The sequence below is a fragment of the Oryza brachyantha genome, chromosome 12 (genome assembly GCF_000231095.2).
Source record: "Oryza brachyantha chromosome 12, ObraRS2, whole genome shotgun sequence".
NCBI classification, from domain to species: domain Eukaryota; kingdom Viridiplantae; phylum Streptophyta; class Magnoliopsida; order Poales; family Poaceae; genus Oryza; species Oryza brachyantha.
The window spans coordinates 11,115,945-11,131,692 of NC_023174.2; the positions used below are offsets into that span (position 1 = coordinate 11,115,945).

The window sequence follows — 15,748 nt, forward strand, 5'->3', positions numbered from 1 at the left end:
GCTCGGGAGGCCTGGTCGTCTCTTCCGACTGCTGAGGAGATGCCGCATGTGAATTCTCTTCTCAACCTGATCGAGAACATGAAGACTGCCGACCTAATCGGTGTTTGGGTGATCGACACTTCATCCATCGCCGGATCCAACCCCTTAAGGCCGGGTCTGATTTGCCTTCGATTACATCGGGAGCGACGACCCAACTCGGGAGACCGCGGAGACACTTCGGCCGGCGAATATCCGATCTCAAGCCTGCAAGCTATTTGCTCCGAACACCCTCATCCCGGCCGATGCCTCCGGTCTTCCATCTCCGTTCAATGCTGGGAATGCGCCACCGCCGGTGAGTCCTCCACCTTTCTGAAGATTAGTTTAACACTTCTCGGGTATTCGCCTCGGCCTGCCATGATTTGACTCTTGTCATGCCTGCAGGACCAGCACTAGTTCCTGTCCTAGCTCCCAAGTCGAGCGCTGCCCGTGCTCAAGAGGGGGTCAGAAGCTTCAGTTGACGAGCTGGCCGCCAAGAGGATAGCGTTTGACCCGGACGCCGAACTCGCGGGGCGCTCAAGAATGACAACGCTCCGACCCCGGCTCGCTCTCCAAGCCCACCTCCTTTGAGACGCTTGAGGAGGCCCGCCTTTAGGACGGGATCAAGGTAACAGGACTCAGAATTTTTGTCATGACCCGAGTAGGACTCTTTCGCCGAAGTCATATCACCTAGTTTCTTTGTCAGGAAATCAAGCAACATTGATCCGGCCATACCGACCGAGCTCAGGGACGCTCAGCCCCCTGGTCCAGTGGCAGTCGTGCTTCCCGCCGCCTCACGCTGACCCCGGTCGCAGCAGCTATCCACGTGATGGGGCCGACCACTGAGACGGCTCTAGCGATCGTCCCGGCTGTCACCGCAACGCTGACTATGGAGTCGGACATGCCCGTGGTGCCCCCACCCACAGGCATTGTGGAGCCGAGTGTTGGGGTGTCTGTTCTGCTGATCGTAGCTACAACCTCGGCGACGCTTCCCCCGAGGTCATAAGAGGGCCGCACGGACTGGGCCGGGATCGACCCTTCGGACGACTCCAAGGACATTGCCAAAATAGAGCGATACATCGAGAAGTCGGTGAAGCTCATGAAGGTACGCTTTTTAACTGCTTCCTTGTGTGCGCGACCCTGTTAACTTTTGCTGTGTCGTTCAGGGAATTGAAGCACTCTCGAAGGCGAAGTCGGAGGCCCTTCGGTCGTTGGATCCTTAGTTGAGGAACATGGACACCCTGCGGCAGGATCATGATGAAATCTTGGGGCGGGTGAAGGCCATGGAGAGCCGCCTGCAAGGTGAGATAACCGACCTTCGCGTGGAGCTGGTGTCGAGCACCGCTCGGATCAAACATGCGACGATTTGTCTTTGGTCGTTGTTTCTTCTTTGTAGCTGAAGGTTATCTCTTTTTGCCAGATCAAGACACAGTCTTGGGGGAGTTGAAGAAGGCGAACACCAGGTTGCAGGCCGAGTGCGCCCAGCTGCTGGCGGCGAAAGTCGAGTTTGAGTCCGAGCGCTCCCAGCTGTCGGCCTCGAAGGCCGTGCTAGAAGCCGAATGCACTCGGCTCAAGAAGGCCAAAGACACCGCCATTGCCGAGCTCGTGGGTAAGTTTATCTCTACCCCATCTTTCGTTCCTCCCTTCCGTGTGATTCCTAACTTGTTGCTAGCAGATGCACAGTCCCGGCAAAGTCCGTGGGGGAGGCCGCCGAGGCTAGGGCTCACGAAGCTGAGCTCGCTCATGATCAACTCGTGACGGTTGCCCTTGTCGTCAATCAACATAGACGGGGTGGTCCAGCAGCTGGAGAAGATACTTGCGGCACATGGCACCGAGTTGCGGGAGACGGCGAAGCTAGCATCCAGCCATGCTCTCACCATCGTAAAGTCGTTGTATCCCCAGGTAGAAGTTGATGTCGTCTGCGACGGGTTTGTGGCCGACTGTGAGGAGGCGACAGCGATGAAGTACGTCAACGAGGTGCAGAAGGCTGCGGAGTCGGTCGCAGACAACCTTAGCCTGTAAAGAAGTAGGAGAACCTGTAGTAGTTAACCATGTTCTAGGCGAATTATTGTGATGTGATTTTATTTGATCTATTTGCTTTAGAGTCTTTTGTTGTGGTGTGTTTCGTCGTCATGTGAACTGTTATCCTCTCGGCGTGTGCCTGTCCCAGCATCTCCCGAGTGTTACTCGGTTTGGTGGGAAGCAAGGTGCGGCCGAGCGGATGTGCCACCGCATCCAGACTTCGATTAACCGATAGTTAGAGAGCTCATTGGCAGTAGATTTTATTAAAAAGAACCCGAAGGTAGAGTACATTGTAGCCCCCGACTGGTCTTCTGAGTGGAGACCACTCGGCGAGGGCAGTCGAAGGTTTAAAAAGAAAAAATTACAAGAAATCGACTATGTGTGGAAGGGACGTAGCTGTTCGATATTCCATGAATTCTCCAGCAGCCTTCCGTCTTTCATCCCTAGTCGGTATGAGCTAGGCCGAGTGACCTCGTTTATGACGTAAGACCCTTCCCAGATTGGGGAGAGCTTGTTTCAATCCTTGGTGGTCTGTACTTTACCTAAGACCAGGTCCCCGACTAGGAATGCCCGCCCACAAACATTCCTGTTGTGGTATCGGCGGAGTCCTTGCCGGTAGCGTGCCGACTGGATGGTCGCAGTATCTCTGGCTTCTTACAGCCTGTTGAGGTCGTCACCCCTGGCCATGTCTGCCGTGGATTCATTGTAGTTGCATATGCGGAAGGATTCGTGGTCGATTTTGGTGGGTAGAACAGCTTCTACCTCGTACACAAGGAAGAAAGGCGACTGTCCCGTGGCGCGGCTAACGGATGTGCGGAGTGCCCAGAGCACTAGTGGTAGCTCTTGCAGCCATCGTCCGGCGTAGGGATGTAGTCGGTTGAAGACTCTGGTTTTGATTCCTTGAAGGATCATGCCGTTAGCTCTCTTGACCTGCCCATTGCTCTTCGGGTGTGCTACGTAGGCGTAGCAAATCTTGATCCCACGCTTCTCGCAAAAATCCTGAAAGACTCCAAGGATGAATTACCTACCGTTGTCTGTAATGATATGGTTCAGAATAACGAAGTGGTAGATAATGTTTTGTATGAAGTCCCTCGCATGTGCCGAGTCGATCGTGGCGACCAGTTTTGCTTCTATCCACTTGGTGAATTTATCGATTGCGACGAAGAGGTGGGTGAACCCTCCTGGTGCCTGCTTGAAGGGCCCGACAATGTCGAGTCCCCAGACGGCGAACGACCAGGAGATCGGGATAGTTTGCAGTTCCTGTGCTGGCACGTGTGTGTCTTGCAAAGAATTGACACCCTTTGCACTTTCTAACCAACTCTTGTGCGTCTGTGACGACGGTTGGCTAGAAGAACCCTTGCCTATAAGCCTTTCTAATTCGCGTCTTGGCCGAGGCATGCTTGCCACAGAGGCCCGAGTGGATCGACTGGAGTATTTGTTTGTCCTCGTTAGGGAGCACGCAGCCATAAGAATGCCCGACACGCTTCCCGGAGGAGCTCTTCGTCTGACATGATATAGTAGTAGCTTCGTCAGCTGACGCGTTCGGCTTCGGCTTTATCAGTCGGGAGAACTTCCTCTGTGAGGAACTTGATGAACGGGGTTCTCCAGTCATCAGTGAGGACTGTGACCGTGCGATCATTGGAGTTCGGCGGTTGGTCGTTATCTCCTGCATCTTCTTCTTCACCCGGGGTTGGCTCAGGTTCGCCCTTCTTCTCAACTGTAGGCTTTGGGTGTTCGATGAATATGTCGGTTGGCACCTGTAGCCGCTTTCAGCCAAGATTGGCTTGTTCGTCGGTGGCTTCGTTGTTGTGCCACAGGACGTGGACTAGCTCGAGTCCTTCGAACTTATTTTCAAGTTTGCGCACCTCCTGTCGGTAGGCTTGCATGTTTTCGTCGGTGAAAGTCCACACGTTCATGACCTGGTTGATGACTAGCTAGGATTCTCCATGAACAAGCAGCCACCTAATCCCGATGGATATAGCCAACCGTAGCCCTTGAAGGAGTGCTTCGTACTCGGCTACGTTATGCGAGGCCGAGAAGTGGATCTGGGCACGTATTTGAACTTTTCGTCGTTGGGCGATATAAGCACCACTCCAGCCCCAGCCCCCGACATCCATAAGGAACCGTCAAAGTACATTGTCCAGTGAGGCAGCTCTTCTGGCGCGGTTTCCAGTTGTACATCGGTCCACTCAGCCATGAAGTCGGCGAGCGCTTGTGACTTTATCGCGGTGCAGGGTTTGAAGGTGATATCGTATGGCATCATATCCAGTGCCCACTTTGCGTTGCGGCCTTGCACTTCCTTGTTGTGTATGATATCGTCGAGTGGATAGGATGTCACGACTGAAACCTGGTGGGCTTGGAAGTAAATGAACGAGCTTCCTTACCATAATCAGGATGCCATAGAGGAGTTTCTGGACCTAGGGGTATTTTAGCTTGGACTCTCCGAGAACCTCGCTGACGAAGTAGACCGGTCACTGGACCAATTGCGTGTGTCCGTCTTCTTCCCGCTCGACCACGAGGACTGTGCTGACGACTTGTTCTGTGACCGAGACGTAGAGTAGGAGCGGCTCGTTCGGGCTGGGCGAAGCCAGCATGGGGGGAGAGGTGAAGTATTTCGTGAAGTCCTCGAAGGCTTCTTGTGCTTCCGGGATCCATGTGAAGTGGTCGGTCTTCTTCAGTAGCTTGAAGAAGGGCATTCCTCGGAGGCCGAGTCATGAAACGAATCGGCTAAGGGCAGCCATGCATCCGGCCAACTCTGGACGTGTTGGAGCTCGCTAGGAGGCTTCATGTTGAGTATGGACTGGACTTTCTCCGGGTTTGGCTCAATGCCTCGTTGGGATACGACGAAACCAAGGAGCATGCCGGAGGAGACGCCAAACACACACTTCTCAGGATTTAATTTCATCCTGTAACGTCGGAGGTTGTTGAAGGTTTCCTCTAGGTCATCTAGTAGGTCATCCTTTTTCCTCGACTTTACGACCACGTCGTCGACGTATGCTTCCACGTTTCGCCCAATCTGGTCGTGAAGGCAACCCCGGATAGTCCGTTGATAGGTTGCCCCGTGTTTTTTAGATTGAACGGCATCGTGATGTAGCAGTACATGCCGAATGGTGTAATGAAGGAGGTCTTCATCTGATCGGCCTGTCTTAGGCTGATCTGATGGTAGCCCGAGTAGCAATCGAGGAAACCGAGTAATGCACAGCCAGCCATCGAGCCTAAAACTTGGTCGATGCGCGGTAGACCAAACTAATCCTTACGACATGCCTTGTTAAGGTCCGTGTAATCCACACACACTCGCCATTTTGTTGTTCTTCTTTTTGACCAAGACGGGGTTCGCCAACCAGTAGGGGTATTTGACTTCTTTAATGAAGCCGGCCGCGAGCAGTTTGGTCAACTCCTCCTTAATCGCGTCTTTTCTATCTTGTGCGAAGCGACGAAGGCGCTGCTTAACTAGCCTAGCGTCATCTTTTACATTCAAGGAGTGCTCAATCACTTCCCTAGGGACTCCCGGCATATCAGACAGTTTCCAAGCAAAAATATCTTTATTATTTCGGAGGAAAGTGATGAGTGTGAGTTCCTATTTAGAATCTAATTGAGTTCCTATGAATGTAAATTTAGACGAGTCGGCGGGGTCGAGGGCAATCTTCTTCTTCTCGTTGGAGGTGATCTTTGCTGCCTTTTTAGATGTTAGATCGTCTTCCTCCATCTTGCGAGTCAAGGCTTCGCGTATCTGCTCCCGGCCAGCCTGCTCTTTAGCCTATTTGAGCAATTTCGTAGCTTGCCGCCTCGCAGCTGAAGGCCTGCTTGATGTCGCTGCGCAGGGTGATTACGCCATGTGGTCTGGGCATCTTGACCATGAGGTAGGTGTAGTTCGAGACCGGCGCGGGCCTGCCAATGATGGCATGGTACGCCGTCTCGAAGTCAGGGACTTCAAAGCAGATGTTCTCAGTCCAGTAGTTGTCCTCGGGAATGACCTCATGGAACCGGGAATGACCCCATCGAGTGGTGTTGTTCCAAAGGTAACCGGGAATGACCCCGTGGAAGGGCGCATTGCTTGGGCGTAGCTCTGAGCTCGGGATTTTCATGTCGTCGAGCGTCTTGGCGAAGAGGATATTGAGGGCGCTTCCTCCATCGGTGAGCACGCGTTTCAACTCGACGTTCTTGACGACTGGGGCTAGCACCAGTGGGTACCGCCCCGGGTAAGCCACTCGGTCAGGATGATCTGAGCGGTCGAACGTGATCGGAACTTCCGACCATCGTGGGTACTGGAGGACATCCACCGTTGTGGTGTTTATCTCCCTTGATGCGAGCTTGTGCTTCCCCTTGGACTCGTATGCGAGCGAGCCACCAAAGATATGGTTTAGCTCGGCTTGCGGATCCTGGAAGTCGTCGTCTCTCTTTTCGGCGGGTTTCGTCTTGCTTGGCCCGATGGCCTCCGACTGGTCTTTGGCTAACTACTCTACGTCGTGACGCATAACAAAGCAATCTTTGGCTAGGTGGGAGGACTTAAGATGGTAGGGACACGTGCTGTTCATGACATTGTCATAATCAGACATCTTGGGGCGCTGGATCGGTTGTCGTTCTGCGACGGCCACTAGCTCCTCAGGCTTGCGTTTCCATGAGTCTGAGTCCTTCTTGTGCTCCTTCTCCTTTCCTTTGCCTGACGGTTGTCCTTTCTCCTCGTGTTTGTCTCCCCGTGAGGCGGACACCGCATCGGCGGCCGCTGCGTAGGAGATAGCCATGTCGAAAAGGTCCTTGATAGTGGTCGGCTCTTTCCTGGTGAATTTAGCGATGAATGGCTCATCGCGTACTCCTTTTCAGAATGCGACGATGACCACGTCATCCTTTATGTCGAGGATGGAGTTGCGGACCTCTGAGAACCTTTCGATATAGGCCCGTAGAGATTCCCCTTTTTTTTGCTGGACTTGGTACAGATCGTACTTTGTCCTTGGCCTTTCATATGTGCCCTGAAAATTGGCGATGAATCGTTCGCGGAGCTCTGCCCATGAGTCAATGGACCGTTTGGGGAGCCCTGACAACCAATGTCTGGCTGAATCATCCAAGGCAACCGGTAAGTAATTGGCCATGGCTTTGGTATCGCCTCCTGCCGCCCGGATGGCCATGGAGTATGCCATAAGCCACGCTTTCGGGTCGGTGGACCCGTCGTATTTCTTAATGCCAGTGGGCTTGAAACCAGTCGGCCAAGTCAACTGACTTAAGTTCTTGGTGAAGGCTGGGACTCCATCTGTCATGTCAGTGTCAGAGCTCTCGGTTGACCGATGCTTAGACGCCTGGCTATGACTTCGGTGGTCTCGTCCGTGGCGACGGTCCTCCTAGCGTCGTTGTTCGAGCTTGTGGCCGAGGTCAGCAGAGTTTTCCTGATTGAGACGTCGCTTATCCGCCCTGAGCTCCTGGCGTTGTTGCCGATCCAGTCGGTGAATCTCATCGTCGATGCGGCGTTGTCTCTCGACTGAGTCTCTCCTCTGCGCCGAGTCAGGGGAGTGCCGACGCGCTCTGCTTTCGTTATGCGGCCGGGAACCAGTCGGCTGCCGGGAGACGTTCGCCCGAGACCTAGGAGATTTGGACGACTAAGCCTCTGAACAAGCGGCTGGGCTACCTGTCGTGCGCTCGTGCGTTGGAGAGAGAGCTAGATCGCAGCAGTAGTCACCATGGCCTTGACCTTGTTTATGGTTTCTACCATAGGTAGATCTAGCTGTGGGAGTTACTGGATGATGTCGCCGAGTAGATCGGCGGCCGCACGGACATTCTGTTGGGGCGTCTTAAAGACGTCATGTCCGTCGACTTGGGTCTGGAGCAGATCGCTGCATCTTGCGAGATTGGATTCGCATCGCAGCGTGAGACTGCGTTGCTTGTCGTTATTTTCCTCCCGCTGCTGGTGTTTCTTTTCTTCCTCAAGTCGGCGCTCTTCTGCCAGGTGGGCCACCTCCTCCTCTTGCCGTCCGGCTGTAGAAGATGGCGACGCCGGCTTGCTGGCGGCGAAGACCTCTCGGGGTGGCATGAAGCTTCCAGTGTTGCTCCGAGTATCGGAAGTGTTGACCGAAGGAGTCGGCGCCACCTTTGGATTGGTTTCCACCTCCATCGGAGTTGCGCCCTGACTTGCCTGCCGGTCCGGGCTGAGAGAAAGCATCTCGGTGTCATGCGACCCAGATTGGCTCTGAGTTTGACCCGATGCCTCTTTGTTCGGCTCGAACCGGCAAACTTCTTCGTCCGAGTCAGAGGAGATTAAGTCGGTGTACGACAAAGCACCGAACTGGTCGGTCTGAAGTCTGATGCTGCCAAACTTGAAGGTCGAGCCTGACGGGAACTTTCTCTTCATGATGTTCGAGTTGAAGTCCATTGAACTTCGCTGAAAAGAGCTTTAGATCAAAAAAAGAAAGATAGTCTCCCCTTACTTGGTGCGCCAACTGTCGACGATCGGGATCGGCAATAAACTTATAGGGTGGCTACCAAGCTCGGAATTCGATGGTTAATGATGAACAGGGAGATTGCTTACCCAGGTTCAGACTCTCGACGTGGCGAGATAATACCTTACTGCTGCTTGGCGATTATATTGCGCACATAAATCTCTCTTGCCCTCAAGGGGGCACCCCGTACCTCTTATATAGTGGGGAAAGGGTTATAGATATGATAGAATCCTAATCTAGCAAGACTAAGATCTATCTTAATTTAGTTATGGCTAGGGTCCGAATTACGTGGCATGCAATCCGGTACGTACCGGGCTCCTAACCTACACCGTACAGATATATTCTCCTTCCTATTCGGTACCCCATTAACCGTACGTATTTGTATAGTCTTTGGATACCCCCGGCATAGGTATCCCCCAAAATCCGTCATGACTATATTCTAACGTTGTTACTGTATTTTATAAGACATGTTGCATTTGTAGGAAAACTTTCCATGTACTCATTAAAAAAACAACCTAGACCCGAATCTTTGCAGCTTAATTATTCTCCGAATTATTCGCTGCTCCACTCTAACGAAAAATTATACAATATATTTTATTAAAACTTCCTCCTACTGTATTTATTAGGTAGCTTACTTATATTAGGCTATCCATAAATCCTAGTTTATCGAAGCGAATCCTGCTTGTGACGTACGGGAAGGACGTACGTGCTGGTACGTATTTATTTCCCACTTCACCGCCTAACTAACCGGCCTCTGCTTCCTTTTTCTTTTGCACCAGCGACTCGACGATGATACACTCGGCGGTGAAGCCCACTGGGTGTAATTTCTGCGTAAACATTACGGGGTGTTTAATGGGACAGATGTAAATTTTTAGGTGTCACATCAAACGGATATCGAAAAGGGGTTTTCGGATATGAATGAAAAAACGAATTTCACAACTCACCTAGAAACTGCGAGGTAACCATATATGTTAATGACAGATTAATTAGGCTCAAAAGATTCGTTTCACGATTTCTCACGTAGCTGTGCAATTAAAATTATTTTTTATTTTCTGTACGTTATATGTTCTATTTAAGTGTCAAAAGATTTGGTGAGATGTTTTTGAGAAAAATTTTAGGAACTAATTAAACCCGGGCCTAACCGCCTAACATTAACCGGCCGGTCAACGCTGCGGCATGCTGTACGTAGTGTCTTGCTGGTGACTCCGACTCAGTCGATCGTCTGCCGTGGCGCGCACCGGTGACCATGCGTCGTCGTCGTCCACCAACCATCGATCCGGCGATCGACGACGTACGTAGCTACTGGCCGACTTGCATATATACGCATTCATATCGGTACAACCCGATTGGCCGGCCGGAGCATCCAGCGTACGCAACTTAACTAGGCCCCGTTCGGCCACCTATAAGTTAACTTAGTTCCCTCGTTTTTCATACGTATATTTTCCGAACTATTAAATAGCGTACATTTTTAAAAAAATTCTATAGAAAGATTGTTTTAAAAAATCATATTAATTTATTATATTTTTTAATAATTAATTAATCATGTACTAATCTATTACTAAGTTTTTTACGTCGGAAGAAGTTAAGCATGGTTGCAACGAAAGCGGCCTTACTCCACAGTCTCCCAAAGAGACGAGCTAGCGAGGTCGTTGCGATGCGTACGTCTTTGGCCGCACTAATTAATTGGAGGTTTTTTAGGTACTAGCTTGGTTGTTATTTTGGGGTTTGTTATTTCTGTTCAATCCAAATGATTTATCTCTTCCTCAGCACATCGGTTGGTTAATTAATAAATAAGAAAAGTACTAAAGCACGTAATTAATTTGCATTAATCATCAATTCGATCATGCCATTTACCAAAGCATGTCAAGCATATGCATTCATGCGATTTGATTTTTTTTTCAGTAAATAAATGCTGGAACTTTCCTAAATATTCAATCTGACATGAAGTATACGGAATATTTTAAAAAAAGAGAAAAACATGATTCTATTTGAAGCCTCTGTTTTTTTTTATTGTGTTAACAAAAATAGAAATGTTTGGCCTTTTCAGATATAGTGTCTTAATTTTTCAATTTTTTAAAAAGAATATATAAACAAAATGAAAAAGATATGTCATGGTAGTCGAAGTTTGAAATTGCAAGTTTGAATATTACTAGTATATATTTTAACAATACCAAATCTACAGTCTATAAATACTTCCCCTGTCCCTAAATATTTGGCATCGTCGAATTTTTGACATATGCTAGACCGTTCGTTTTATTAATTTTTTTTAAAATATGTAAATCTATGTATATGCATAAACATATATTTAACAATAAATGATATTAAAATAATTAACAATGACGTAAATTTTTTGAATAAGACGAATAGTAAAACATATGTAAGTCAATAACATCAAATATTTAGGGACGGAAAGATATTAAGTCCTTACTAGTACACTAAATGATACTTATAGATTTCAAATGATAAATGGCTCTTACACATAAAAGACTAATATGATCCATATATTAGATCTTGACGCAACGGACTATTGGAAAGAAAGACGGTGCACCTTAAAAATATTCAATAGGAGAATCTACATAATTAGTTTATCGAACTATTTATCATAATTGGAAAGTATCTTTACTTACGTAATTATGAAATTTTAGACTTAAAAATATTAGTACCTAATGGTACAAAATTACTTGAGATACAGAAATTTGCACTGGAATTTTCATGGTACAAAATTACTTGAGATACAAAATTTTACACTGGTATATATTTTCTATTACTTTCTTAATAATGATAAAATTAGTTTTTCTTAATGATGGTAAAATTAGTGAAAGTAAAAGGGGCATAAAAGTTGCACTGGCTCGTTACTTTTTTATGCGAGTCGTCGCAGGTTGGACCAGTAACATTCAAGTCGGCCGTCTCGACGAAGTAGTAGCATTTGTTAAGTCGTCCAGGCCTCGTATAATTTCTGCGCCATTTCGCAGCACGGAAGCACGCGTCGTTCTCACGCATCAAATGTGTGGTGCTATCTATAAATACCCCTCTCGGCCATCGATTGCATGCAACAATTCGAGTTCAAGTTGAACAGGCTGATTAACTAAACAGTATACCGTGACACACAATCTCGATCAGCAATGGCGATGGTGATTACCAAGCCGCTTTTGGTGTTTACCATTGCAATCCCTGTCGTCCTCCTCGTGGCTGCACCAGGTAATGAAACAGTTCAACCAAATCTCATCTATACTTGCCGTTTAAGAATTTCATTATTATTGTGATCCCCATCTTTTGGCTTTAAATAAAGGCCAATTTCCTACATGTCCCTGTAATTTCACCTAATCCCTTCTATGTCCCTGAATTTTGTTTGATCTCTTATATATCTATCTCTGAGTTTTTATTTGAATCTCTTGAATACTCATTTCGTTAATTAACCATTAGTTTGACCGTTAGTTATTATAAAAATTACTTTATTGTCAATGGTATATTGCTAAAAGCTAGAAATGTTTTGTGTAAATTATCTGAGTTGTGAAAACCAATAAGAAATAAATTACTAAATATTTGTTATTAATTTTTAAAAATGAAACATTATTTTATTAAAATAAAAATATTATTGTAAAAAATTTCTACATCAAATTTGAAAATTACTTTTCAACAAATATGTATTGAAAAAATATTCGTTTTGAAAAAACAAAGGGATGTAGTTAGTTTATCAAAAACTAGAAAACATATTTATAATTTTCTAATAAATTTTAGATCAAATTTGATGAATTTCATATATATCCTAAAAATTTAAACCTAAATAACATTTAGTTTTACTTCTAAATTTTCTAGTGAAACTAATGTATGGATTTAATCATAATTTTAAAGAAAATAAAAAATAAAAATTAATAATAAGTTTTATTTTTAAGTGGGTCATTAAATGATTATATGGCTTGTAAGTTAGTATAAGTTAACTTTTTTCATATAAAAATTTAGTGGGTAGGTAGCGCATATGTATAGGAGGGATAATATAGTCATTTTAAAATATTTAACAGTCAACTAATGGAGATGGGTATAGAGGGGACCAAAATGAAAACTCAGGGGTATATAAGGGATCAGGTAAAATTCAGGGATATTGAAGGATTTAAGTAAATTTTCAGGTGTACGTAGGGAATTTTCTATTAATTTATTTATGCTTATAGGTCAAAATTTGAATTTTTAATCTTAAATTTAGAGTTAATTTTAAGGATTTTTTATCATAGTTTATTTTTATTCTTGTTTTGAGGTCGATATAAACATATACATAAAATATTGTTTTATTTATAAATTATTTTTCATTTGTATATACATCGTTTGACCATTTCACCTAAAGGAGCTGAAAAGATGAGCCCACGTTGTTTGCCTGATCAAAGCATCACCATTGTTATTCAGGGGCCATGTCCCAGGGGAGGTGTACTGCACCATCGAGCATCGACATCCGGCAGAGCAACACCGGCAAGAAGGTCGGCACGTTCGACACGATGTTCGAGGTGACGGTGACGAACCGGTGCAGGTGCGCAGTGAAGGCCGTCGTCCTCCGTGCCGACGGCTTCGCCAACGCGGTGGCCGTCGACCCGAAGCTGTTCCGCCGGGCTGGGGCCGCCGGCTACCTCGTCGGCGACGGCCGCCGCATCCGGAGTGCCGAGTCGGTCACTTTTCAGTACACCTGGGACCACTACATCAACATGGCTCCGGCTAGCATGCAAGCTGAATGCTAGCTTAGAGCCAGATCACGGAATGGATACGAAATCTAGAGGCGGCAGGTAAACTGGGGAAACAGAAACTAATACGCACTAGGATTGTTGTTCTTGTTAGCGTTGTGGTTTGATGAACATATTAGGCTTTGATTTTGTTATGTACTAAAACTGGTATGCCCTTGTAGTTGTGTTTGTTTCTATGTATGTGTCTTCGACGGAAGAAGTAATATGATATAATGTTACGAATAATAGATCAAGGCACAGAATTTAACATGGAAAACCCCCTCTAAGATAGAGAGGAAAAAACCACGGGAGACAAATCCACTAATAACGGTACGGGATTACATATACAAGGGCGGCCTATATTTATAGACATTGAATAAGACTAGCATTAGGACTAGGACTATTACTACGACTAGGATTAGGACTAGTACTAGAATTAGGATTAGGTTATTTGAGTCATAACCCAACAAACCTCCCCCTTAAATCAAAATCCCTATAAATATGAACTAGAAGAAAATGTCTCTAAAACCCCGAAGGGTAGCTAAGCACCATGAACACCTACTAAGTCCAGGCAATGCTTGAACTTAGTATTGAAAAGTGACTTCGTGAGCATATCTGCAGGATTGTCTTCAGTTTGTATCTTTCCCACAGTAACTTGCCCTTGAGCAACAATATCACGAATAAAGTGGTGCTTAATATCAATGTGCTTGGTCTTGGCATGAAACATGTCGTTCTTGGTCAAACAAATAGCACTTTGGCTATCACAATAAACGACATTAGTACCCTGTCGAATACCAAGTTCAAAAACCAGACCTCGCAACCAAATAGCCTCCTTGACACCTTCTGTAGCTGAAATATATTCTGCTTCAATAGTAGAAAGAGTAGTAACAGACTGAAGTGAAGCTTTCCAACTGATAGCTGAACCACACAAAGAAAAGATATATCTAGAAATAGACCTCCGTTTATCAAGATCTCTAGCATAATCAGAATCAACAAACCCAATAACATTATTTGTCTTTACTCTGCTCTTATCAAACATCAAGCCAAAATGAGAAGTACCTTTAAAATAACGAAGAATCCACTTTACAGAATTCCAATGTTCTTTGCCAGGATTATGCATGAATCTGCTAACCACACTAACAGTATGAGCCAAATCGGGTCGAGTGCAAATCATAGCATACATAAGATTGCCAACGGCACTGGCATAAGGAACACGGGACATGTAATCTTTATCATCTTTATTAGTACGACACTAACTTGAAGATAATTTAAAGTGTGAAGCAAACGGTGTTGCAACAGGTTTGCAATTAACAAGATTAAATTTCTCAAGTATTTTTTCAATGTAACTTTTGTGAGAAAGAAAAGAAACAGTGTACCAGCCTTATGGTTACGCTGAATTTCCATGCCAAGGATTTTCTTCGCAGGACCAAGATCCTTCATCTCAAATTCATGATTAAGTTGAGCCTTCAACTGATCAATCAATGACTTGTCATGAGAAACAATGAGCATATCATCCACATAAAGCAGCAAATAAACAAAAGAGCCATTAGAAAATTGTTTAAAGTAGACACAACTGTCATACTTGTTGCGTGAATATTGTTGTGCAATCATAAAAGAATCAAACCTTTTATACCACTGCCTAGGAGCTTGTTTAAGAGCATAAAGAGACTTCTTCAAATGACAAACTAAATTCTCTTCACCAGGAACACCAAAACCCTCAGGTTGTGTCATATAAATCTCCTCATCTAAATCTCCACGTAAGAAAGCAGTTTTAACATCAAGTTGCTCTAACTCTAAGTCAAATAAAGCAACAAAAGCAACCATAACCCGAATCGAAGAGTGGCGCACAACAGGAGAGAAAACTTCATTAAAGTCAATACCTTCCCTTTGGTCGAAACCTTTTACCACTAAACGGGCTTTCCATCTTGCAGGTTCTAACTCCAGAAATACCCTCCTTCTTCTTATAAATCCATTTGCACTTCAATGGCTTTGTATCTGATGGAAGCTTTGTTAAATCCCATGTATGATTTTTATGAAGGCTCTCAATTTCTTCATTCATGGCAGTCAACCACTTAGAAGAATTTGCACATGAGATAGCTTCAGAATAAGAAGAAGGTTCAACGGTATCATGAACATCTTGAGCAGCAAGAAGAGCAAAACAGGTCATACCATCAGTGTCACGATATCTATTAGGAATAGAAGCATTCCTTCTAGGTCTGTCTCGAGCAATACAATGATCATTGTTACTAGAAGATGTAGAACCAGAAGCTTGTTGTGTAGTAGGGGGAACTGAAGAATCAGAATCAACATCAACAGTAGGTGAAACTACCTCAAATTCTGAATTCCTTGCAACAGCTTCATCAATTTCAGTTTCAACTGGGGGAGTATGACTACCCGATGAAAGGAAAAGATCTTCATGAAAAGTAACATCACGACTAACGATCAATTTGTGAGCTTCAGGGCACCATAAACAATATCCTTTGACACCAGAACCATAACCAACAAATATGCACTTTCTTGCTCTAGGCTCCAATTTTCCAGTGTTAACAGGAGCATAAGCAGGACAACCAAAAATTCTTAATT

General features: G+C 45.7%; 2 protein-coding genes across 2 annotated transcripts; one reads left to right on the forward strand and one right to left on the reverse strand.

Moving 5' to 3' along the window:
* Positions 1–2,691: 2,691 nt before the first annotated feature.
* LOC102719918 lies at positions 2,692–3,435 on the reverse strand. The gene is made up of 2 exons (XM_015842806.1): positions 3,139–3,435; positions 2,692–3,036 (listed from the first exon to the last, which is right to left on the reverse strand). Exons 1-2 carry the CDS (start codon positions 3,433–3,435, stop codon positions 2,692–2,694), a joined length of 642 nt encoding a protein of 213 aa, XP_015698292.1.
* An 8,108-nt stretch (positions 3,436–11,543) lies between these two features.
* Positions 11,544–13,183, forward strand: LOC121056054 (TPD1 protein homolog 1B-like). Its single transcript, XM_040529854.1, has 2 exons — positions 11,544–11,660; positions 12,858–13,183. Exons 1-2 carry the CDS (start codon positions 11,585–11,587, stop codon positions 13,181–13,183), a joined length of 402 nt encoding a protein of 133 aa, XP_040385788.1. The 5' UTR covers positions 11,544–11,584.
* Positions 13,184–15,748: the final 2,565 nt, after the last annotated feature.

Excerpts from the sequence above, each read along its gene's own strand:
- LOC102719918 (XM_015842806.1), bottom strand. The coding sequence starts at position 3,435 with ATGCCTCGGCCAAGACGCGAATTAGAAAGGCTTATAGGCAAGGGTTCT. Across the intron at positions 3,037-3,138 it reads TGGTCGCCACGATCGACTCG|GATTTTTGCGAGAAGCGTGG; the intron begins GCACATGCGAGG and ends GGAGTCTTTCAG.
- LOC121056054 (XM_040529854.1), top strand. The coding sequence starts at position 11,585 with ATGGCGATGGTGATTACCAAGCCGCTTTTGGTGTTTACCATTGCAATC. Across the intron at positions 11,661-12,857 it reads CCTCCTCGTGGCTGCACCAG|GGGCCATGTCCCAGGGGAGG; the intron begins GTAATGAAACAG and ends ATTGTTATTCAG.